Source organism: Protopterus annectens, chromosome 12.part0, assembly GCF_019279795.1.
Source record: "Protopterus annectens isolate FY-2018-M chromosome 12.part0, PAN1.0, whole genome shotgun sequence".
Lineage (NCBI taxonomy): Eukaryota > Metazoa > Chordata > Ceratodontiformes > Protopteridae > Protopterus > Protopterus annectens.
The window spans coordinates 1,551,235,444-1,551,261,871 of record NC_056746.1 but is presented as its reverse complement, the minus strand read 5'-3'; the positions used below and the strand labels follow the sequence as shown (position 1 = coordinate 1,551,261,871).

General features: G+C 38.7%; 1 protein-coding gene across 1 annotated transcript in view; it reads right to left on the bottom strand.

The window, feature by feature from the left end:
* The window catches only part of LOC122817288 (medium-chain acyl-CoA ligase ACSF2, mitochondrial-like), a 1,483,010-nt gene that overhangs the window by 1,046,234 nt on the left and 410,348 nt on the right, over positions 1-26,428 (bottom strand). The window contains exon 2 of the mRNA XM_044090514.1: positions 5,227-5,422. Within this exon, the coding sequence (XP_043946449.1) occupies positions 5,227-5,422 (196 nt within the window). The remainder of the gene's footprint in view (positions 1-5,226; positions 5,423-26,428) is intronic.

Sequence of the window (26,428 nt, the reverse complement as noted above, 5' to 3'; positions counted from 1 at the left end):
GAAGTTCCCCAACAGTGCTGGTGGGATGAAAAAGATCTCTAGATTTATGAGAGCCAGATAAGGTGTCTCTGTGTGATGTAATGGGGTGAATTTCTTAGAGGAACAATCAAGCAGAAAGGGCCAGAGAGATGTCTGCATGTGTGTGTTTTATCTTATTCTGCCCTTGAGACTGAATCCTCAACGCACTTTGATGGGGTTTAGAAACTGCTCATACAGCCCTTAGGCTTTTCAGTTCAGATGTTTGATACAGCATCTGTTTCTACACCCTTTTTCAATACTCTCAGCCGTAACAAATAATTTCCTAGCTGATCAATCTGATGCAGTACCTTTTGTTTCCACCTGTTTCCTTACTCTCAGCCACATAAAGTTAAAGTCATTTATCAATATTTTGGAGTGATTGTCTCCAGACAACATTCTAGCAGAGTGGCACTTCTGACATCACCCCTACTAGGCATCTGTCCATTCTGCACCTTTTATATTCTACATACATATATCAATCTGTTAGCCAGGTCCTCAAATATTCCAGAAGTATGTTTATGAATTACTGCCTTGCAATAAATCCTACAGGAGTTTAATTGTTTTTGCCTTGGCTTTCTGTCTACATGTGCATATATGTATCAGATCCAATGTATGTTCAATGTAGTTCTCATTTTCCCTTTTACTTCGCCTTATCTTTTACCTGTATACTCTTGGGATCACGTTATCATCTTTAACAATTTTATGTTTGTAATTTACTTTACAGTCTCTATTGCCTATCTTGCTAACCATATTTAGAACCTTATCTATGAGCAAAGTAGTCAGCAATTCAGCCATTTCCTATTGATCTTTCAGATGCTTTTTACTTATCTGTTCAGATACACTTAAGAAATGACTAAAATATTTTATTTGTCATACCAAAACACTTCTTTGTATCTGCCAAAGCTGTCATGCTGTAGCTTCATCACCATGTATTCTTTGGTCAGAGAGACAATAGGTATTCTTCCTCACAACAGAGAGCTCATCCTAATGACATAAACTCTGAGTAATTTTATTTAAACATAAAGATACCTGCAATGATAATGACCTTCTAATGATTTGCTTATGTAGTGTTGGTTATGCACCTTACCTAGGAAGCACTGTAGCTGTCCCACTACAGAACATTAAAAATGTACTGAACAGCTGGTTGCATATGACAGTTTGTAACTAATAATGTGGTAGAGAGCATTTTAAATCCCTTTAGTAATAGCCAGTACATAAGCGAGACCATGGAAAAATACACAACTAACACCATTTATAGAAAGACAATGTGTGTGTGTGTGTGTGTGGGGGGGGGGGGGGTAGTCAACTGTCCTTTTCTCTATGGCAGCAACAGTACACCACACCTCATAATCTAGCCTGAGACAGTGACCTTGAATCTCCTCCTGCACCGGTTTTCTGAAATTGTATGTATTATTTAAGTCAACAATAGCTGAAGAGCAGGCCCATTAAAAGTATATTGATATTAGAACATGGTCATTTAAGAAGATCATACACATTGATTCAAGGTGATATGGTCCATGTCGTAACATATGTAGTTTAAAATGTTGAGATGCATAACATTCCAATAAAACTATCTCACAAGTTCTGCAGTCATAGCCTAACATCTTATCTGTTGTAATCAAATTGTTAATGTCTGTCTTCAGCATCATGAAGGTTACTTTAACTACTCTATAGCTACCTACCTGACAGTTACTGGGTCAACAGTGTTACTTAGAGGGCAGAAATGTTGTTAAAAATGTTTATAGATAATAGCGCACTATTGCAAAAAAGTAAATGAATTCAGTTAACATACAAGAAAAACATGGTTTCAATATAGCATACATACATGCCAAAATGTATCAAATATAGGTATGATAAGTTATTCACAACTACACAAAAGAAGTATTATCCTTGAAACCTAAACAGGATTTTTAATCTATTGCATCTAAATTTGTGAAACATGAGCTTAGTCCTGAACTGTTTAAATGTGATAAAAGTTCTTCAGACCTTGGCTCTTCATTTTTTACAACTAACTAAAACCAAATGACAGCTTCTGCTTTCAGGAATTATAGCACTTTTATAATTCTGGACCTTAACATTTAAGAATGCCCAAATGATAAATAAATAGCTGTGAAGTGTTTGCAATAACAAACAGCTGAAATGCTGAAATTGTTGTATATACCTTACATAATACACAGTACAGATGACCTGCAAAAAATTATAAATTAAACCTGCATCTGTTATTTTATTTTTTTATTTATTTATTAAAAATTTGAGAACCGGATTGGTCCAACTGGCTGAAGCCCATTTTCAGTGGAGACTCGAGGAGAAAAGCTCCAAATACTTATATAATTTTATGAAAATAAGCAAAGTACAAATAAACAAAGATACAAAAATCAAACAGTAGCAATATATAATAGTTTACAAATTTGAGAAATCTAAAACAAATTATAAGCATAACTATGGTAAATACAATAGACCAATACATGTCAAATAACGTGTTCTTATTACATAAGGAATATGAGGTAAAGCTGTTTAAGCTTATACTCCTAAAAGTGTTAGCAGGTGGAAGCAGTAGGGGAGAAATAAGTAGCAGAAGGAAGAGGTAAGGGTTTACATGGGGTCATGACAAGAGCATATCCATGATTTAGGTAGACAATTTTTTAGTTCTTTTTTGAAACTACTGGAGTGTGCAATGCTTCTCATGTTGAGTGGGAGTTTGTTCCAATTTTGAGATACTGAATATTTGTATAATACCTTCCGAATAGTTTTATTGTGTTTGTATATTTGAAGAAGAAGTTGGTCTGTGCTATGGAGTGGGCACGTAGGAGTATAGTAACATACAAGATTTGCTAAGGAGATGCCGGCTAAGGATTCGTTGAGTAAGAAGTGAGTTATGTGGAGTTGTGAAAGTTGAACTTGACAGGGGAATATAAACCACTGAAGATTCTTTAGTGCTATGCAGTTGTGAGAGGTATGTGGTAGGTTTGCAGCAAATGTTGCTGTTTTATTGTATGCTTGTTCCAGCTTAGTAATTAAGGAAGATGGAAGGTTTCTAAGGACTGGGACAGCATAGAGAAGGGTTGGAAGTAAGTAAACTTGAGCCAAGGAGAGTTTAGAGTTAGGATTTTTTTTATTCCTATAGAGGAGACACAGTTTTTGGTTTGTTTTTTGGTGGATTGTTGGACATGGAGGTAAAATTTTAATTGATCATCTATTATCATTCTGAGTAGCTTTGTGTGGGATTCTACATTAATGATGGTTTTATCTAAGAAAGAGATGGTAAAGATGGGTTTGAGATGTAAAAGTGATTTTGGGAGAAAGAGTAAAACTTTAGCTGGTTTTAGGATTTAAAATAAGCTGATCTTCAGTAAGTCATCTTTCAACAGAAAGAAAAGAGTTTGGGTAAGAGTGTGAAGTTGAGAGATACTTTTAAAAGAGGAGATGAGTGCAGAATCATCAGCATACTGAATAAGGGAGGAGTGATAGCAAGAGGTATAGACATTGTTAGTGAAAATGTTGAAAATAAGGGGTCCCAGGATGGAGCCCTAGGGAACACCTGTATGGATGGGTAGGAAGGGGGAGCAGGAGGAATACCATCTGACAGACTGCAGTATGTTTGACAGACTGCAGTATGTTTGAGAGGTAGCTGGAGAACCATTCAAGAGTGGAAGCTTAGAGATTAAGGTTGGCTACTTTGGTTAAGAGTTTAGAATTGGATACCTTGTTGAAGGTTTCTGATAGGTCTAAGAATAGACATGAGGCAAGTTTGTTATTATCATGGGCTTCAGCTATTGTATGAGTTAAAGATAAAAGGGCTGTAGTAGTAGTACTATTGTTTAGATGGAAACTATGCTGGGTGGGTGTCAGAAGGTTTTCTTGGAAAAGAAATTTGAGAAGCTGAGTATGTATACATTTTTCCAGGACTTTTGAGAGGGGGGTGAGTATAGCTAAGGGACTAAAGTTAGATAGATCAGTGGAGTTGCCTCCTTTGTGTAGTGGTATTGCATAGAAAGATTTCCAGATATCAGGTACAGTAGCTTCGTGAATTGATCTATTGATAAGTATCAAAACCTGGATAGGCTATAGGGTCAGCTGTAAGTTTGAGAAAGGGGTAGATTATCAGCAGAAGGAAGTTTTTGGAGGAGAGATTTTATATGTGTGGTGGGTATAGGTTTACGAGAGAAGAGGGTTTGATTAGAAGGTGTTTGGGGAGGGATAGTAGTGCTGGAGTTCTGGTCAGTGTTTATCAGTTTATGGATAGTATTAATGAAGTAATGGTTGAGGAGGCAGGCAGTGTCCTGTGCTGAATTGTTAGGGTAAGGATTAGGGGATTGAGGGTTTCGGGGTGAAAGCTAGAGTTAATAGTTCTCCAGAAGCTTTGGGGATTAGAGTGATGGCTAGTTTGGGCCTTATAGTAATTTTTTTCTTCTCATTGTAGATGTGTTTTTTTTTGTTCAGTTTCTGAGTTTTTAAAAAATTTGATGGTGAGTAGGGGATTTGGATTTTAGCCAAGTGTTCCAAGACAAATCTCTCTGATGCATAAAAGAACAAATGTCGTTTGTAACCAGGGAGCATAAATAGATTTTATTCTGATTTAATGAACGGTTGCTAGTGTGTTGAGAATGTCTAAGAAGATGTTTTTGAATTTTAGCATGACATCATTAAGGGGAAGACTATGCAGGCAGAACCAGTTTATTCAAGAGAGTATTTCATTAAATATTGTGGAGTTGAAGCTAGAGAGTTTACATCAGTCTTTGTAAAGATGAGGTCTGTCTAGTTGTGGAGAATGTCTTAGGGTATAGATGGCTTGGTGGTCGCTTAAGGTATCAGGAAGTATACTGGGTTGTGATAGAGGTGTGGGTTGGTAGTCAGTATCCAGTCTAAGGTAGTACCAGAGTTGGAATGTTTATCCAAGTGAGTTGGGGTTGTGATGAGCTGGGTAAATCCAAAGAGATTGATGCTTTGGACAGGGGAGTTTGCACTTAGTGGTTTCCAGTCAATATTCACATCACTTAGTATTACAGTTACATAGGGTATGTTTTGTGAGATCCATGACAATATGTTTTGAATAGAGATGTTTTTGCCATGTTCCAGATGGAAGCAATAGCAATTTTTTGTGGGTGTTTATGTGGCAGTTTGGTATTAATAATTCAAATTATTAGTTAATAATTAATAGCTCTACTAGACTAACAACGAAGTTACATTTTGCAGCCCTAGAGAACTGACCTCCTTGTTGAACTCCGCATATGTTTTTCTGATGCCTTCCCAAACAAACACTGCAGCCTCTCGATCTGGAAATTTATTTGTTGTTTCCTCTAGACACTGTCCCACAGTTTTTCCTATGAGTGGTATGTTGGATGTTCCATGGACATAGCTGGTAGTCAGTATGGGTCTCAAGGGAGGGCTTTCATTGTGGAATGTACTATGACAAAGAAAAAGAAACAGTGTAATCACACAGTTGTCAGGGTTAGGACTGCTAGCATACGCAACAAAACAATAATAGAAATAAAAATAATGGATGTCAGAAACGTAGTAAAATGATTGTATCAGTATTTGTTGTCTGCTGCAGAATGATACCTGAAAGTCTAATAATGCCATTTTTTTTCATAATCTGTCACGTTTTAGCTCCACAGAAAATTAGCCACAGAAACACACATTCTGTGAGCGGGAAGATTGTTGCTGCTGCAAGAAAAGCTGCAGTAATTAAGCAGCAAAACAGCACAGATCATGCAGCAGAGTACATATCATGTGAGTTAACAAAAGTATAAATGCAACCAACTAAAACCAAAACCATACATCCTTGTATACATTAAAACAGTGTGCAATTGACCAGCTGCCATATCTTATTTGCATTCTACCTGGAAAACAGTCTCTTCTCCTGACTGTAGTTATTCTAGTAAAGTAGATTACATAAACATGAGCTGCACTAAACATGTACATTAGCACTAGCACAATTGCAAAATATCATGCTGTAAAGAAAAACAAGTATAATACTGCAGGATTGTAGTTTCAGTCCACCTGGTTTTCTTCTACATTCCCTGTGTTTCTTTACACTGTTGGGGCTGTGAAGGAGTTTATCAGTAAATGCCAGCTAAATCAAATGGAGCTGTTTGTTCATCTCCAAGTATATTAGATGATCAAGACCTAAATAGTGGTGTGTTCTACAGTGATATCCTGAAGTAAATCTAATTACCACTTTGTAAGCTTGTAGGCTAGGGTGAGTTTATGTAGTATAGGAGATTGCAGATTACTAGTGATTTGACTGATAATGTAGTGTAGCATAATACAGAAACTAACATATCTGCTGGAAAGTTAGTAGAAATCCCTAAAACAAAGAATAAATGCAGGAATTGTTGTTACCTAGTATGTATTGACAAACTCTGAAATAAGCTACCTCATGCTTAAGACACATCCTTCTAAATAAATCCTTAAAATACTTCTCTTAAAAAAAATCTACAGATAAAATGGAATTGTATGACTTGTGTCACTTAGTACCTTATCACATTACTGAAAACTGAGTTCCAGCCAACTTTATTATTAATGTCCTAGGGTACAGTTTACTTAACAACTTACATCTAGTGATACACATTTAATTTAATTTAATTTTGAACCTCTGAAGCTTATGTTCTAGTTATATCTGTCATGTTTATATGTGCTGTTCTCTTTGAAAAGTGATTGTATATCTACACATGATCTCTGCAGCACTTCTTTGAGATGTGTATATCATGGTTATAGTTATAAAGGCCAAATAATAAAAGGGGCATTACCCCACAATCAAATTTATTGATTTTTAATTCTTTTATTGGCAACATTTGTGTTGGGGATTTTTTTCTTTTGTTACAGTTACAGTCATTTGAAGCATGCACATTTCTGACCTCTGCATTTCAAACAGTCTTTATAAATAAAGTATCAAATTAATATTTAATGAATATATGCAATGTAAATGATTATCGCAAATAAGTTCTTCTAAGTCATGTTTTATGATTTCTCATAATGTCCCAAAAAGGTTCTTCATGTATACTTGCTTTGGGCATTTTAATGCTTCTGGACTTTAACTCCATGCATTCCATGAAAATGGGTACTTCCCAGCTGGACATTTACAGGCAACAAATGTTCAACTCATTCCTTAAAAATAAATGAATATTAAATAATTCCAAAGATCGATTTAGGCCATAGGAGTTATTTGAGATATAAACATCATCTTTCAGATGAAAATTTTCTCTAGTTTGCATGTTTATTGAAAGTTTGTTTCAGTCCACATTTGCTCTAGATTTATACTTTCAAATCTGGTGAAAAGCAATTTAAATCTGAACCATGAAGTTTGAAAATCTCATGGTAGTGCCCCCCCCACACACACACACATCAGACACATCCGATATCTGGTTATGTTCACATTTTGTGACCTGGTTTAGTTGTTTTTCTTTGTTTTTCTTTTTCTTTTTATCTTCATTTTTCAATGGTTTAATAAGAAATAGCAGTGTTTATGGTACTTATATCCATCCTCATTAAATGAGCATCTATGAAAACCAGAAACATTTCCCCAGGGAATAAACCACCAAAGTTAAATGCAGTCTCGACTATGGCTTCTGAAATTCATTCTCATGAGGCAAAGGTATGTTCAATGGTTTGCCTGACATTCATCAGGCATCTTTATGACTTTTCTTTTACACTATGTCCATGCCAGGTCACCAAAGTTTCATAGGTTCATAGGTAAGAATTAGGTAGTCTGCAGATCATTACAAACCTAACCAATAAACCCTATTCAAAAGTTCCTTCAGCATGAAGAAGGGCAAAACAAAACAGACCAGAGAGAATTTGAAGATGCTTATGTTGTTACTCTGCTTGGCATAGCGTGAAATTTTGTTCCATATGTGAAGTATGTATATGAATATGAATCTATTATGCTAGCAGTTGTTATTTATCTGTTGAGGAAGGTTTTGTTCCTTCAACTGGGTATTAGAGGAACCATTTGTTATGTGTAGGAATAGGAGATCAAAGAGAGTTGGATCTTTTATGGCTCAAAAAGCTAGACATAGATCCCCATGGACATGTCTATAATTGTCAAAGTACAAAGAGAGGGCTACTTGTCTGTCCTGATAATTAAGATTTTTTTAGGCTACTGATGTTTTCATAGTTTCATAGGTGAATAATAGGCTAACAGTTTACTATCAAAATCCCAAACACAGATTCTCTGTAGATGAGAAATTGACTGGCAGATGGCCGATTCTCATGTTGTTGAGCATTACATGATAGAGAGTTCATATCAGTGAATGCCACTGTGCGTTCACTGGTATGAACTCGATGTACTGAATAGAGATCACAGTACAATGTGGATTAGGACACTCATCCCCTTCCTCACTGTAGTGCAATCTCAGAGTTGAGATATATATAGTTAGCAGGGGATGTGGGGGGCACAGCCCCCCACAGGGGGATGCAGAGGGCTTGCTCCCCTGCAAAAACATGATGTGAAGTGTAGAAATTCCACTAACCTGAGCTCCTATATGGACATTATGTTCACTATTTGGCAAAAATGTCGAATCTGCTGAATTCATTCAGGTGATTTGACATTTCCACCTCAGTAATATTTTGATATTTGACATTCCTGTTCACTGTTCTGAATGGATTTTGTTTGAATTTTAGAAGTGTTGATAGTAAACTTAGGCTAACTGCCCTGAAGGGCCATTTGGATGGTAGCTTGTTGTCCTATTAGATTAGATATTCATATTACCATTACCATGGGTTTTCGGCACATAAAAATCAACTACCAATCATTAGCGGTCGGAGTTCCGCTGTGGCGACCCCTAACCGGGAAAAGCCGAAAGACACAACAACAAAAACTTCTCATTTGTAAATTAATGTTTCTGGGGTCATACTGTTGAGTATTGAAAGGGGACTTGTTGTAAGATAAGGGATTTAGGTGTTGTCTCAGTCCACTGGGGGTCTACTTCAGAAGACTGAAAAATCAAAAGACTAAATCTCAAAATACTGAAAATGCAAAATACTGAAAACATTTTTAATGCAGGGTGGCAGACCCTCTGCACCCCTCATGTGGGGGACTGCACTCCCACATCCCCTGCTAATTATATATATCAACTCCAAGATTGCGCAACAGTGGAGAAGGGGCAAATTCCATATGTCAGTATTTTGAGTTTTCAGTATTTTGAGAGTCAGTCTTTTGTTTTTTCAGTCTTCTGAAGTAGACCCATCTATTGGTAGCAAAGGGGTGACTCCTGTAATATATTTCAAAAATTCACATTCATTAATGTACATTTCATTTGAATAGGGATAGAGATAAGCTTTGTTTTAAGGGATGGGCAGTCTGTTCCAGAGTATTGGTATCCTCCAGGTATGTACTTGTCCCCCCCAAACAATTTTGTTCATGTTGCAGAAGTGGTTGCTGTCTCAAGATTGGGTATTTCTGATACCATTTGATTTCCGGATGGGCCATAGGTGGGTCAGAGGATGTCAGTCACAGATCACCTCTTAATAATCCATAAAAAATTGAGTATACCAACAGGGTTTTTAGGAAGTCCATGTAGATCATATGTTTTAGTCTTTATATTCCCTTTGTGAGGAACCTATATGGGTGATCTAGTTGTTGCATATGTCTGGACAGATACTTACAAAAGGGGGCACAATATGATGGACCTGATGAGAGATATTCAGTGATGGGCCTGATGTAGCTGCACTATCTGCATTCTATCAAGTTAAGTGATATGTTTAGACAAGCACATGCCAAACGGAGCATTATATTCTATAATGGGTATAATGAGAAATGACTAGGGGGCAGTTAAGACTTCTTTAGATCTAGAGGAGATGACTTTGGAAATTGGATGAGCGCAATAGAGCACTTTCTGAACTATTACAGAGACACGGTTGGCAGAAAATAAGGATTTATCAACAAGTGTGCCTAGATCCCTTAAGACAGTGGTCTCAAACTCAAATTATCATGAGGGCTTTATGGGAACTAGCACAGTGAGCAGATGGTTGCAATCTCCAAAACACAAAGAAAGATAGTCAGCACAGCTAGAAATGTCATGTAGCAATTTCCCCTTACCTAGACTGATCTTGGTTTGAGTGCTACTTAAGGCCTGAGAGCCATGAGTCTGGGATCGCTACCTTATTGGCAATGTCTACAGAAGTATGTCTCCTATATGGTACGTGTTGCTTGTCCCTCTAGTTAAAGAAGATGAACAGGCAGTGTAGTTCATTCAGATGCGTTATTACATAGAAACACATCAGGATGGATAGGATCACCATAAAATATAAACAAACCGATTAACAGACAGACCTTAAATACATTTATGTTCACATCTCAACAACTTACTACACAATGGCAGTCAGGCTCACATGTGCTCAGTATGTATACACTTGTGCAAGCCCTTGGATAGCTTCTTAAAGATACATAAACACACATTGACCTACATCCTCCATCTTAAAAAAAGATCGACCTTAATAAAAAAAGATATTGCAGTTAGACGTGCATTAATATAGACATTAGGAATAAACACAACAGTTATGTCCAAGTTGCTGTGTATCTATAACATGGTCTGGAGATGCGACCAGATCTGATAGCATAACAATCAGGACTGGGTTTAGCAACAGGGAAAGTCTTCAGTGAACAACTCGTAACAGGAACTTCAGGATTCATCATAGAATCATAGGAGGTTACTAGGCAAATGGCCCTAGGGCCCTTACAAGCCTAGTCAAGAGATTATCCCCAAAAAAGAAACCTCAGTCAGCACCTGTCACCCCTGTCAATGAGGAACAAAGGTGGCACCCCTAGTACAAATTTGTGGTTTCCCATCCTCTCATCAAGGTTGTGCTTCAAGAAAGTCAGCAAGGTACTCTGATATGTATGGGAAGTCTATTCCAAAGATGGGGCAACCTCTGGGAGACAAACCTGTCTCTCCATCAGATTTTATTGATGTTCACATATTAGATTTAGGCCTGTCGAGTGGGTAATGCATGAGGACTTAGACTTACAGATATGGAGCATCTCTAGTAGGGCAGGGTCTGATATTGCCTTGTAGGCAAGACACAGGTCACCTCTGAGCAATCTGTATGATACCGATGAGAGTGATAGTGATTTCAGCCTGTCCACATAGGACAGGCGTCGGAGGCCATGGATTCTCTTTGTGAGGTATTTCTGTGGCCTTTCCAGTTGGTGCAGATGTTTGGAGAGGTACATACCAAACGGGGCATTATATTCAATTATAGGTCTAATGAGGGAGGAATACAAAGACATAATAACCTCCTTTTTTCTGGATGCAATCCCTTTACTTATGAACCTGAACCAAGTAAAAGCCTTTTCTGACCACTGCTGCCACATGATGGTTGAATGAGAGATTGTTGTCAACCTGAGTACCCAAGTTTCTCACCACAGGTTGCGTGCTTAGGGGGTTGCCATTGATGTGGTAATCATCAGGGGCCGTATTTTTGCCAAATTATATGATAAAACTTTTTTTGTGTTTAACTTAAGGCCATGACATTGGCACCAGTTATTTGTAGCTGTGAGAACCTCTTGCAGTATGTTAACATCATCTGGGGAGTCAATGACAGCACCAAACTTACAGTCATCTACAAACTTGGTCATCAACAGGCCCTTTGTCTTTGCCTGGACCTCTAAGAAGTAGATGCCAAACAGTAGGAGTCCCAGGACAGATCCCTGGGGAACACCACTAGTGACAGGTCTGGTGGCAGAGGTGATGGCACCTATTTTGACCTTCTGGGTCCTATCTATCAGTCAGTTGGCCACCCATCTAATGAGATAGGGATTAGCACCAAGTTGTGTTAGCTTTTTGATGATACCTGAGTGGGTGATTGATTCAAAGGCCTTGGCCAAATCAAGGTAAGCTGTATGTACTGACTTTCCCTCATCCAGGGCCTTGATGACAGTCTCAAAGAAGTCAACTAGGTTCAGTTGGCAAGATCTGCCCCTGACAAATCTGAACTGGGTGAGCTCAAGTGTTTGGAGATTGCCTATGTCCTTGTTTATGAGATCCATAATAATAATAATAATAATAATATGCTCCATGGCTTTACAGATCAGACTTGTCAAGCTATTGGGGCGATTGTTTCCTGGGTCAGTAGTGGCACCACCTTTGTGCAAAGGGATGACAGTGGCAGTTCTACACTCTGCTGGAATGAAGCATGTAATTAGGCTGTGGTTAAACAGGGTGCTCAATGATGAAACTAGTTCTTGCTGGAGATGGTGCAGAATACAGCCTGGGATACTATCAGGTCCCATGGAAGCTGTGGTCTTTGCCTTGGATAGGGCCTTTAACACTTACTCTATGGAGATGTGAGGTGTGGGACAAGTATCGGGGATGTTGACTGGGCCTAAGGGGGGTGATAGGGGGGTGAAGTTTGCACTGAACCTATCAGCTAACAGGTTGACTAAGTCAACAGGATCAGTGCAGGTGGTACCATTAAGTACTTATTTGGAATAAACTTGGTCTTTGCCATGGAGGTTTGCCATCACAAGAACAGGGATACTCTCTGAAACTTCTTCTGGTGCTGGAACACTGGACAACTCACTCTGAGATAAAGAGTCTTTCTCACAGGCTTTGTGCTGTGATATAGGCTTGGACACTGGCATCAAATGTTTCTGATTCCACCTAAATTCTACTCCATGGAAGTTTTACATCCAGGAAGAAAGAGGTCATTGTCTCCCTCTACTCTTCCATCATTAGGCCAATCATTGAGTACAATGCCCCGTTTGGCATGTACCTTACTAAACACCTGCAACAACTGGAGAGACCACAAAAGTACCTCACAAAGAGGATCCTAGACCTTAAACATTTCTCATATAAGGACAGACTCAAAAAACTCCAACTAGTCTCTGTCTTATATCTCCTACTTAGAGGCTTGACTTACAAAGCCATTTCTGACCCAGCTCTGTTAGAAATGCTACATCTAAAGAAATCCCAATCCCATCGAACCACACACTCCAGAGACCTCAACCTCATTACCACAATCAACAGAACATGCTGGAGGGACAGGTTCATAACCCAGAGACTGCCCATGCTATGGAATAGACTTCCCATACATGCCAAACAGAGCACCTCACTGGCCATCTTCAAGGGAAATCTTGATGAGTGGATGGGAAATGGAAAATTCACCCCAGGTATCACTCCAGTGGCTTTATTCAACAGAGGTACTGGGAACTAAGGTTGGGTGGCACAATGCCAGGGTAATCCTATGGGCTAGACTTGTAAAGACTCCAGGGCCATTAGCCTAGTACACAGCTATGAACCTATGTGATTTCACAATGTATGACCTCGGCTCTGAGCAAATATTCTTCAGGACTCCAATCTGATCATAACCTTTGGACATTTGCATCCTTACCACTTCTCCCTCATAATGGATTGAGTGGTTTGCTGGTCTTATGGTAACAGGATGTCTGGATAAAACATTTCTTCAACAGATTGTTTTTCACTGACCTGTTGCTTTTGACACATGGAACCAACAATTGACTACTAAATGGTAACGTGGTTTTGGTTTGTCTCAACAGAAGTCTCTAGGCAGTTGAACCAAGATGTTTATCACAAGGAATATTTCTAAGATTTAAAAGATTCAGAAAAACATCAGTATTTGTCTCATTTCAACTTCTCTAGTAACTGTTTTGCACTTTGAACTGCGTGTTCTACCAAACCATTTGACTGCAGATAATCTGGGCTACTCATGACATGAGTAAAGTCCCACTCTTCTGCAAATCTTTTGAGCTGTTGCCTTGTAAACTGTGTACCACTGTCAGAAAAAAAAACTTTGTGTGGATATCTGTGAACTGCAAAATGATGTTTCATCTTGTTAATGATAGCTTAGATACTAGATTAGGAAGAAGGTCAGTCTCAAACCAATTTGAGTAAGAGTCTACTAACACCAAAGAATGCTGGCCATTCCACTCAAAAATGTCGGTGGCTACAGTCAACCAAGGTAGTTCCGGAATCTGGTTTAGCTAAAGCAGTTCTTTCTGTTGATGTGACTTAGTACTATTAAACATGGAACAAGATGACAGTACTTTTTCAGTATCTTGTGACATAGAAGGCCAAAATACTAGCCCTCTCACCCTTCGTTTGGTAGAGTCTGCTGCTGGGTGACCGCGATGCAAGATAGTAATGTACTCTTGTTGCAAGGACTTTGGAACAATAACTTTAGGACCTTTCATGATGATACCATTGTCAAACAAAATCTCATCTCTGTATGGAAAATAAGGTTGTAATTTTTGAGGTAAACTAGATTGCTTTGATGGCCATCCTTGTTTGATAAAGGAGTTGAGGTTCTGTAAAACTGAATCTGTGGCTGTGTGATTTCTAAGTTCATCAAAATGTGTGGAAGAAAAATGTCTCACTTCCATGACTTCAAAATCAAGTTGCTCATTCTCATGCTGTTCTGTGGTTGTTTTGGGTGATCTGGATAATATTTCAGCAAGATAAAGACGTTTGCCTTTCTTGTAGACAAAATGAAAATTATACATTTGCAATTTCAACATCATGCATTGCAATCTGGCTGGAGCTGTATGCATTGGTTTTCTCAAAATAGTGACTAGCAGTTGTTTCAATCTGGATAAGTCTACCATAAACATAATCGTGGAACTTTGGACATGCAAACACAATTGCCAAATGTTCTTTCTCTATCTGAGCATACTGCATTTCAGTTTGGGTAAGAGTCCTGGATGCATAGGCAACAGGTTGACCCTCTTGTAGAATGACTGTACCAAGACCAAATTTAGAAGCATCACATGAAAGAGTAACTGGCTTGTGGGCATTGTAGTATCTGAGAGTTGGTGGACTAGCAATTTTCTGTTTCAGGACATAAAATGCTTTCTGGTTTTGTTCTGACCATAACCAAGATACATCTTTATGTGTTAGCTCTCTAAGTGGTGCTGATGTTTGACTCAAGTCTGGAATAAACTTGCCTAGGTAGTTAATTATGCCAAAAAAATTTTGCGGAGCTTGAACATTCTCTGCAGCTGACATCTCAAGAATGGCAGTTTGCTTAGAAGAATCTGGTTGTAAGCCTGCACTGGTAAATAAATGATTAACATAAGTGACTTCTTGTAGCCTGAATTTGTATTTCTGAGAAATCAGTGTAAAATTCACTTGACGTGCTCTTTTCAGAACTTTTCTGAGGTTTCTGTCATGCTCAGCTTCACCATTACCTCCTACTAGTATGTCATCTACTATAATAGCACAGGGATATCCAGAAAAAAATTTGCTCTATTGCATGCTGAAAGACTTCACTTGTAGAATTTATCCCAAATGGCATTCTCAGAAATCTGTACCTTCCAAACGGAGTACTGAAAGTAGTAAGCAATGAAGATTTCTTGTCAAGCAGAATTTGCCAAAATGTACTCTTTGCATCTAAGACAGAAAAACAGTGGTATTTGGCATAATAGCAGTGACTTCTTCAAGTGTACACATTGGATGATGAGATATTTTAAATGCCTTATTCAAATCTCATGGATCTATACATATTCTGATGTCATCTGAGCTTTTCTTATGAGCTTCCACCATCAAAGATACCCATTCAGTCGGTTCTCTACTGGACAAATCACACCTTGTTGCACCATTTTGTCTAGCTCGATTTTGATTCCGTCCTGCATGGCTACTGGAGCTTTTTGAGCTGGCCTGATAACTGGGCTGGCGCCTAGGTCTAACTTCATAGAATATACATCTGGAAGCTTGCCTAGTTTGTCTTTGAAAAGATTAGCATAGGAAGAAAACATATACTGGGTAAAATTAGAATAGTGGTCTTTTAAGCTAACATTGTGGACTTCTTATTAAATGAAAGCAGTCCCATTTTCAAAGTGTGTTTGAGCCCTAATAATGACTAGGCGTGCCTCTTGACCACATAAAATAACAAGTCGTAGCTTCTCCCAGCAGAGTAACATGAAAGCATTAATGAGCCTTTGGTTTGAATCTCTTCACCACCGTAAGCAACAAGCTTTGCACACTTTGCCAAATCAAGCTTCTCACCATTGCATACTCTCGCAAATGTTCTGCAGACATAACACTGCACTTTGAACCTGTGTCATCTTTGACCTCTATATGTCTTCCATTTATCTGAACAGTACAAAAAACTTTATTCTTTGCCCATAAATCTACTGCATTAACTGTTTCACTAAGCACTGACACACCATCAACATAAAATGTAGGGTCACAGCTTTCTAATTGATCAACTCATTTCTTGAAATGTTCCCTTTTAATAAAAGAATGTGCCTTTTGATTTACAAAACCTTATGAAATGATTCCACTTATTGCACCTATGGCATTGTTGACCAAAAACTAAGCACTTTTCTCTTTTAGACTCGTAATTTCCACCACAATTATGACAGTTAATGGAACTAGGTTGGGGCCCCTGCTTTGAGTTTACTGACTCACTCTTATGCTTCACTGAGACTGTGTGAACACTGGAATTTGTTAGAAAGCTCTGGGGTTTACAGTGAGTGCTGCAGGGGCTACAGCTGCTGCCATGTGTTTGGGCCTGTTTCTTTTAACCACATGCTGCATGCTATCAACATGAGCTTTAGAAGTTCCTGGAAACATGCTTTCTCACTTGTAACCATATTTGTGTGCTTTTCTGTGAGCTTGTATATCTGACAAATCTCAATGGCTATATTTAAAGTTAAATCACTGTCATGAAGCAAAAGCTTTCTCAAAGCATCATCTTTAATACCATACACAAGTCTGTCTTTTAGCAATTCATCCCTTAAATCGCCAAATCGGCACATTTTAGCCTTGTTTCTTAAGTTGGTTATATATGCTGTAAATGTTTCACCAGGCTTTTGATCTTTTGTGTAAAATAAGTGCCTTTCCATTGTAATATTTGTCTGGGGGTTACAGGGTTACACATTTCTCTAAATTTATGTTTTAAGCACTCAGGGTCCTCCCTTAACTCAGCAGATACAACAATATGATGGTTTTCCCCTCTCCAGCGAAGATAGCAGGTGCATACACAAATGAACATTCCCTTTCTATGGCTTCTGACCCAGCTAAATTAAGCAGAATAAATGCCTTTGAGCAGTCATCTTTATCAGAAAATGCAGCCTGTATGAAAATGTCATAATCTTGCTCAAACACGCTCCAGTTCTGTACAATATTAGTATCAAACACAAGTGCACTAGGTTTACAAAATAAATGAGCCTTTGGTTTGAATTCAAAATTCATCTGCCATGCCAACAAAGTATGCACAAACACACTGAAAATATGAAGTTCCACAACCACTTTGTGGGTTGTTGGGTTGTTATTCATAACTTTTTGACCCTGGTTTGGGTTGCTGTGTGGGTTGTCACACTGAAAATATGTTCCTTTTAATTATAAAGGAAAAAGCTTCTCTATGTGCTTAGAATAACATTTGAATTCTCAATCAACTCTTTTAAATACTGTACTTTGCAAAATATACTCTGAAATGGCTGTATTTTGTGAAATAACTGTACTGTAACATTGCACAAACATGTAAACACTTTAAATGCTTCAGATAATTCGGATAGCCTTATTTAATATGAAAAATATGTGCTGTATGAAAATGTGGTTGTTTCCCTTTATTTTGTTTTATGCAATACAGAATTTATTTCAAACATTGTCTGTAGTAATTTGAATATTTCTATCAATATCAGACATTTCAATTCATATAAATATCGTTTAGAGCATTTTGTATGCTTTGTTTTATATTTTGTGAATAAGAAATTATTTGAGCAAGTTTTAACATCTGAAATTCATTTCTGACCTGTTTTGCAAATTATACGTGTAGTAGGGATGATCCACTCCTGTGTATTCCTCCAGCACTAGCTAGATGCCTCTTGGATTCAAAATGGAGAAACTGGAACTCTTTCTGGCAACAAGTTGTTTTAACCATGCCACTTCTGACACCAAGTCGCTCATCCAACTTTCTCAACTTAGCTGCTGAGATCATAGCTCTCCCCTTCTGCATTCTAATCAGACACTCCATCCAAGAATCCTATGTACCACTCCTCTGAAAAAAAGCCTTCATCATTCCCTTACATAAAGGAGGCAACAACAATGACATCTCCAACATCCACCCCATAGCCATTATCTCCCCATCTCAAAAATACTTGAAAAATATATTCACCTACAACTCTTACCTTCCCTTTTAGACAATCATCTCCTTATTCCAACACAACTTGGTTTTAGACCCAGTCACAGTACCACCACTGCTCTCCTATCATTCCTCGACAATATCAACCATGCATGTGACTCAGGAACTATAGTATCTTCCCTTTTCTTAGACGTATCCAAGGCTTTTGATACCATTTCCTATACCTTACTACTGTCTAAGCTATCTTACCTTAATCTTTCATCCCCAACTATCAACTGGTTGTCTAGTTACCTCTCACATAGGCAACAGGCAGTTAAATGGAGCAAGTCCCCTAAAGTTCTATACGGGGCCCTTTACTTTTCAATATCTTCATAAACGACTTTCATCTTTGTATCCCAAATGCTAAACTCATGCAATATGCCGATGACTCTACAATCATTTGCTATGCTGAATCTTTCCCCAAACTGTTACAAGTAACTCAGGCCACCTTCAACAGCACAACAGGACTGAAGCTTGGATGCCAAACAATCACCTAGCTCTCAATGCATCCAAAACCAAAATCATGATTATTCACCCCATCTAAAAACACCAAAATAGACAAAAACTCCTTCTCTATAACAAGTCAAAATATGACTCCAATTGAAGTATTCTCCCATACCAAGCTTCTAGGAGTTCTTATTGATGAACCACTAAAGTTTGACATCCACCTTCAAACTAACATTACGAAAACTCACCAGAAAGTTGGCATGCTTTACCGCCGCCACAATCTCTATCTAACCTCTTCAACAAAACCTACCCGCTCTACTACCTACTTCCTCCCCTCTCTCATGTATGGGGCACCCATCCTTATCAATTTTCAAGCCACCCTTAAAACTAAACTGGCATCCTGTTACAATAACATCTTAAAGTTTGCTACAAGTGCCAAATCTTCCTCTTACCACTGTGACTCCTTACACTCGGCTAGAACTCCCCAACTATCTCTCCTTCATTCAACTCTCCACTGCCCATAAACTCATCTTCAAGCCATCTCAATGCCCATCTCTCTCTTCAACCCTTACCATGCACCTTCCAGACTGATCCCTCAGGTCTAATAAACAGAACCTACTGGAAGTGTATAAACCATTATGCACTTGTGACCAATTTCTTTTATCGTTCTCCCTAGCACAGAAATGGAACTCACTTCCTCCTCATATTCGAACTACCCAGAACCTCTCTACTTTTAATACCTTACTCCACTCTTATCTCTCTTCTAAATGGGGATGCTCCTGCTCCCACCCCTCCTAATCTCTATGCTATACTTCCACTGCTATCAGGTATACCTTCTGAAAACTTTACCTTCCACTCAGACATCCTAGTCTTCCTCCTTCTCCTGCCTCCTATAACTCCATACTCTCCCTCTTTTTTTTTCTTTTTTCACTTTAAATATTACAGGTTATCTACCTCCAGAAATCTTAATGCTTAATGCACCATCAATCTATAACTTTGGTATACTATACAGTTTTATTTTTATGTGTTTTAATTACTCCTGCTGACTTTTATTTCTGTAATATCCTGCATTAATTTTGATGTTATTCATTGATGGTATTGTGAAATTGTTTGTAATAACTTCTGCTGACTTTTTTCTGTATTATCCTGTATTAATTTTAATGTGATTGTTACTTGTACTGTTTCTGTATGTATGCACATGGAGCTTTTCTCCCTGGGCCCCCATTGAAAAGGGTTCATACTGGCCCAATGGACTTTCCTGGTTGATAAACTGCAAATATATGTATATGTATATATATATATATATATATATATATATATATATATGTATATATATATGTATATATATATAGGTCTACTTTGTTTCATTGAATCTAATTTCAGTTAATTTCACTTCACCCAAACCACGTCGCTGAAAACTCAAATTACTAAAAACTAATTTCACTGAATCTCATTTCTCTGAACTGCAGTTAGTATATATGGCACAGTATAGAGTACTGTAAGGCAAGTAAAAGGTATATGCTCTTTTCCCCACTATAGTGTGATTCTGGAGTTAGTATATGTAGTTAGGGGGTGTGTGGTGGCACAGTCCCCCACATTGGGGGGTGAGGAGCATAGCCCCCCACCTTGTCTGCTTTATATTGCATTTTACCAAAAACTTCAAAACAATACATTTTAAACAGTTTACCTTCATATGTTCATAAATGAAATATGTGAACGCACTATTGTGTGACTCAAAACTGTGAAAAACACAATGTCGAATGTCACCAAAGTTCAAAAATCAAAATCTGGAAAACCAGATTCGATGATTTTCAAACAAAAAATGTGAATACACATCATAATGCAGGGGGCAAGGCCCCCTGCGGCCCCCACACCCCCCTACTTTAATATACTAACTCCAAGATTGCACTACAGTGGGGAAAGGGACCATTTCCCTATCCCCGCTATAGTGCAATCTGCACCCGAAATACCAAATCTGCAATGAGCGAATGCCAATGTGCATTCCCTCATTGCACATTCAGACAAATTTTTTTTTGATTTTATGGATATTTGGGAACCCCCTTTCAACCTTCTTGTAATCGCCCATGTGCATCATGCACATATGAAGGTAAACCTTTTAAACAATAGATGTACATAGTTGCAACACCAATAACTAATTCTCTCCAGAATAAAATAGGTTCATAGGTAGGTACTAGGCTATTGTCCCTAGGGCCTAAATAAGCCTAGCCAAAAACGTACCCTGGCTTTCGCCACCCAAGAAAATTATTTTCCTGTGCCCCTGTCGAGCAAAGCCACAGAAGTGATCCCTGAGGTGAATTTCCTATCTCCCATCCAATCATCAAGATTTTTCTTAAAGAGTGCTTATGAGGAGCTTTGTTTGATATAGATAGGTAGTTTGTTCCTGAGTATGTACTTAAGTGGGGGGGGCTACACCACCCACACCCCCCAATGTGGGGGGCTGTGCGCCCCATACCCCCCTAACTATATATACTAACTCCAGGATCGCAAGGCATATACCTTTTGCTTGCCTTACAGTACTCTACACAGTGCCATATATGCTACTTGCAGTTTAGTGAAATGAGATTCAGTAAAATGAGTTTTCAGTAATTTGAGTTTTCAGTGAAGTGGTCAGGGTGAAATGAAATTATTCAGTGAAATGAGATTCAACAAAACAAAGTAGACTTATATATATATATATATATATATATATATATATATATATATATATATATATATATATATATATATATATATATATATATATATATGTATATATATATATATATATATATATATATATATATATATATATATATATATATATATATATATATATATATATATATATATATATATATATATATATATATATATATATCATGGCCAAAACAACAAGAGAAAATAAACGCTACAATATGCCACACGTTTTTGTCTAAAAAGCAGACTTCATCAGATGAACCATCACAGTTTATCATTACCTTAAATACCCTTATCAATTAAAAAGCACCAATCAACATCCTACATTAATTAATTAGTATATGCAAGTTCTAATTGTTAAAATGCCTATTGTAAAATACATCAAAACATAACTTTTCTGTCTCGAAAATATATTAATAATATTATCCTACCATTAAAATATCTCCTTTTTTAAAAATATATATATACCTTTGCTAATTTTCTTATAAGAATAAATGTATAACATATTTTGGTGCCATCTGCTGACCAAACATTTAAAAACAATTGAACATGTGTAAAAATGTAAAATATTCAAAGTAATGACACAAGTAAATGTTCCTTCCATCTACACCTTTGCTGCCCTAAGCTTTAATAGTGATTGGTCAGCTCTCCCAGCTTGTCAATCTACTAACATTGATCAGCCAATCATTGGGCTCAATTCTCGGTAATGGTTTGTTGCCTGGAAACCAGGAAACATTGAAGCTTATACCTCACCTCAGTGTTATGTTTAAATCATTGCCTCACCTCAGGCTTCGTGCCAACTGAGTGGTGCACAGCTACAGTTATTCCACTCCAGAAGGGGGGATCCACCTTGGATCCCAGGAACTACCGCCCCATTAGTCTGATGAGCCTGATCTGCAAGGCCATGGAATGTATTATCATGGAACTTATAAACATTGACATTGGCAACCTTCAAACATTGGACCCCACGCAGTTTGAGTTCATGAAGGGCTGATCTTGTCTCCTGAACCTGATTGACTTCTTTGAATCAGTCTCCAGAGCCGTGCACAAGGGTAAGGTGTTCCACACAGTCTATCTGGACCTCGCCAAGGCCTTCAACACCATCCCCCACTCTGGAATCATAGATAAACTTACTAAGCTAGACATTAATCCCTACGTCACTCAATGGGTTGTCAACTGGCTTACTGACAGAACCCACACTGTAAAAGTAGCCGACTCCAAATCCAGCTTCAGACAAGTGACAAGTGGAGTACCTCAGGGTTCAGTCCTGGGACCACTCTTGTTTGTCATCTACTTCTCTGAATTACAAGCCAACACTAAGGTACTCTGGCTAACAAAGTTTGCAGATGACTGCAAACTGGGAGCCATTATTGAATCCCCAAATGATGTGGATATCTACAAAAGGGCCTTATAGAAACAGATGCTTGGTGCCATAGCCATGGGCTCAAGCTCAATGCCAAGAAATTATATTTATCCCCTTTGGGAAAAAATATGTACCCATGAATTACCGCATAGGTGGCAGTACATTAAACACCGAAAGTGTGATAAGAGACTTAGGGACACAGGTCTCACCTTCGATAACCACATCACCACAACAGTCAAGAAATCCTCATCACTAAGGGCTTTTCATCCAGAAAAAAGTAGGTCATTGTCACACTCTACTCATCCCTCATTAGACCCATTATAGAATACAATGCCCCATTTAGTATGTACCTCTCAAGACATCTGTAACAAATGGAAAGGCCGCAGAAATACCTCACTAAAAGAATCACAGGCCTAAAACAGATGACCTATGCTGACAGTCTAAAAATATCCACCTATACTCTGTTGCATATAGTCTACTCAGAGGCAATCTCTGCTTAACATACAAGGCCATGTCAAACCCACAGCTGTTGGACATGCTACACTTAAAGAAATCCAATTCCCTCAGAGACACATGCTTCAGGGATCTAAACCTTGTCATCACAATGAACAAAACATGCTGGAGGGATAGGTTCTTGACCCAGAGGCTCCCCAGACTCTAGAATAGAGTGCCCATACATGTCAAGCAGAGGGTCTCTTTGGCCCTTTTCAAAAGGAACCTTGATGATTGGATGGGAGATAGGAAGATCACCCTGGGGATCACATCAGTCGCCCTACTAGACAGGGGTCCAGGGAAGTAAATACTGTGGGAAGAAATAGCCAGGGAATTGTTATGGCTAGACTTGTATAGGCCCTTGGGCCGATAGCCTAGTACCAACCTATGAACCTATAAAGTGAACTGGAATGGTGTAGAGGTGAACGGCTGAAACCATGGGGAGAAAAGGAGCAATTTGGCTCTGAAGTTAACTCAGGATATTGGATTTCCCAATGTGTTACTTTTGGAGAACAGTACTGATAAAGACTCCGCTTTTGCTGACCAAGTGGATAATGGAACCCGAACACAAACAGGTGACTGTGACATTTTTTCTAATGGCCTTAGGTACATTAATGGCAAATATAAAGACTTCAATTCCTGGCCTGAATACAAATGGTTTCCCGGTCTTGATATTGGTTCAGATGGGAAGCCGAGGGAAGGGCACAGGGATACTTTTAAAAACTCCCTGAATAAACTAACTGAATTGCTTATTAAATACAAAGCTTTACAAATAGACAATGAATATATATGTGAATGTTTGAAGAGGGAAATTTTTCTTTAAGGCCATAGGGTTATGAAATACCCTAACAATATTGTTAAAGGTTCTGATGGTCGCAAAGAATTATTGGAGATATTCAATAAATGTGGCCTGCATATTACTAATGACTGTAAAACAAAATTAGTTTATTTAAGTGAACTGCATTCTGAAATTGAAAAGTTAAATAGAGATGTTACTACTGACCTAATGTTCATAGGTTCATAGGTAAGTACTAGACTTTTGGACCTAGGACCTATAAAAGCCTAGCCAAAAAGGTACCCTGGCTTTCAGCACCCAAGAAAATTATTTTCCTGTGCCACTGTCGAGCAGAGCCACAGAGGTGATCCCCTGGGTGAATTTCCTATTTCCCATCCAATCATCAAGATTTTTCTTGAAGAGTGCTAATGAGGAGCTTTGTTTGATATAGATAGGTAGTTTATCCCAGAGTATGGGAAGTCTCTGGGACAGGAATCTATCCCTCCGGCATGTTCTGTTTATTGTGGTGACAAGGTTTAGGTCCCTAGAGCATTTAGCTCGGAGGGATTAGGATTTAAGTGGAACATGTCCAACAGCTCTGGGTTTGACATAGCTTTGTATGTTAGGCAGAGATCACCACTGAGTAGGTGATATGCTACGGAATAAAGCTGGAGTTTTTTGTGACTGTCTGTATAGAGCATCTGTTTGAGGCCGGTAATCCACTTTGTGAGGTATTTCTGTGGCCTTTCCAGTTCCAGTTGTTGTAGATGTCTTGTGAGGTACATACCAAATGGGGCGTTGTACTCTATAATGGGCCTAATAAGTGATGAGTAGAGGGGAAGAATGACCTCTTTTTTTCTAGATGAGAAACCTGAGAAACCTTTTGTGATGAGGTGTGCCACGTAGAAGGATTTCCTAACTACTGTGGCGATGTGATTATCAAAGGAGAGACTACTGTCCACCTGTGTCCCAAGGTCTCTTATCACACTTTTGATGTTTAGTATACTACCACCTATGTTGTAGTTCATGGGTACAGAGTTTTTACCAAAGGGGATGACAATGCACTTTTTGGCACTGAGCTTGAGCCCATGGCTTTGACACCAGGCATCTGTCTCAGTGAGGCCCTTTTGTAGGATGTCCACATCGTTAGGAGTTTTGATTATGGCTCCTAGTTTGCAGTTATCTGTGAACTTCATTAGCCAAAGACCTTCTGTGTTAGCCTGTACTTCAGAGAAGTAGATTCCAAACAGGAGAAGACCCAGGACTGAACCCTGTGGTACTCCACTTGTCACTGGTCTGAAGTCAGATTTGGAGTCTGCTACTTTCAAAGTGTGGGTTCTATTAGTGAGCCAGTTGGCAACCCATCTTGTGACATAGGGATTTATACCTAGTTTAGTGAGTTTATCTATAATTCCAGAGTGGGGGATGGTGTCAAAAGCCTTGGCAAGATCTAGATAGGCTGTGTGAACCACCTTACACTTGTCTACAGCTTTGGTGACTGCTTCAAAGAAGTCTATCAGGTTTAAGAGACATGATCTGCCTTTTACAAACCCAAACTGGGTGGGGTCCAGAGTTTGGAGATTACTAATGTCTTTGTTTATAAGTTCCATGATGATACGTTCCATAGCCTTGCAGACCAGGCTCATAAGGCTAATAGGACGCTAGTTCCCGGGGTCCGTGGTGGCTCCCCCATTGTGGAGTGGGATAACCGTTGCTGTGTGCCATTCAGCAGGCACAAAGCCTGAGGTGAGGCTATGACTGAACATGGTACTTAGGTGGGGTGCCAGTTCATTTTGTAGTTCATGTAGAACGCAGCCTGGGATGTTGTCTGGTCCCATGGATGCTGTGTTCTTGGCTTTGGGGAGTGTGGATTTTACCTGTGCAGCCATGATTACAGGAACTTTGCATTCTTCCGATATAGAGATGGGCTCTTTAGGGGGTGAGAGTGGGGTAAAGTTAGCACTGAACCTATCTGTCAGGATGTTGGTAATATCAGCTGGGTCTGTATATTTAGTGCCATTGTGCTGTAACTCAGAGCAGATCTGAGTGTTGCCATTGAGATTCTTGACATAGCTATAGAATGCTTTGTGGTTGTCTGTAGAATCAGTGGCGATTTTGTTTTCGTAACTAGCTTTGGAGGATTTTATCAGGGATCGCAGTTTCTTACTGAGGCTGACCAGGGAGCTCCTCCACTCGTGGTTTTTTACTCTCTTTTGCAACAGTTTCTTCCTTCTGTTGTGCAGTTTGTTTATGGCAGGGGACCACCAGATTAGCTTCCTTTTTTTGGAGGATAGCGTCTTGGTTCTGTTTGGGATAGCACAATCCATACATTCATGTAAGTGCTTATAAAGTGCAATTGTGTAGGATTCAGTAGTTGTAACAGTATTGTCCGTCTACATGGGTGTCATGAGGTTCACCACTTCTGTCTTAAGAAGCATGAAGTTGGCTTTAGAGAAATTTTTTACCATGGTTTCCTTAATGGGGGGTGAGGACAGGATGTGGATATCTAGGGTAATTAGCTTATGGTTGGATTGGACCAATGAGGCGTTGACTTC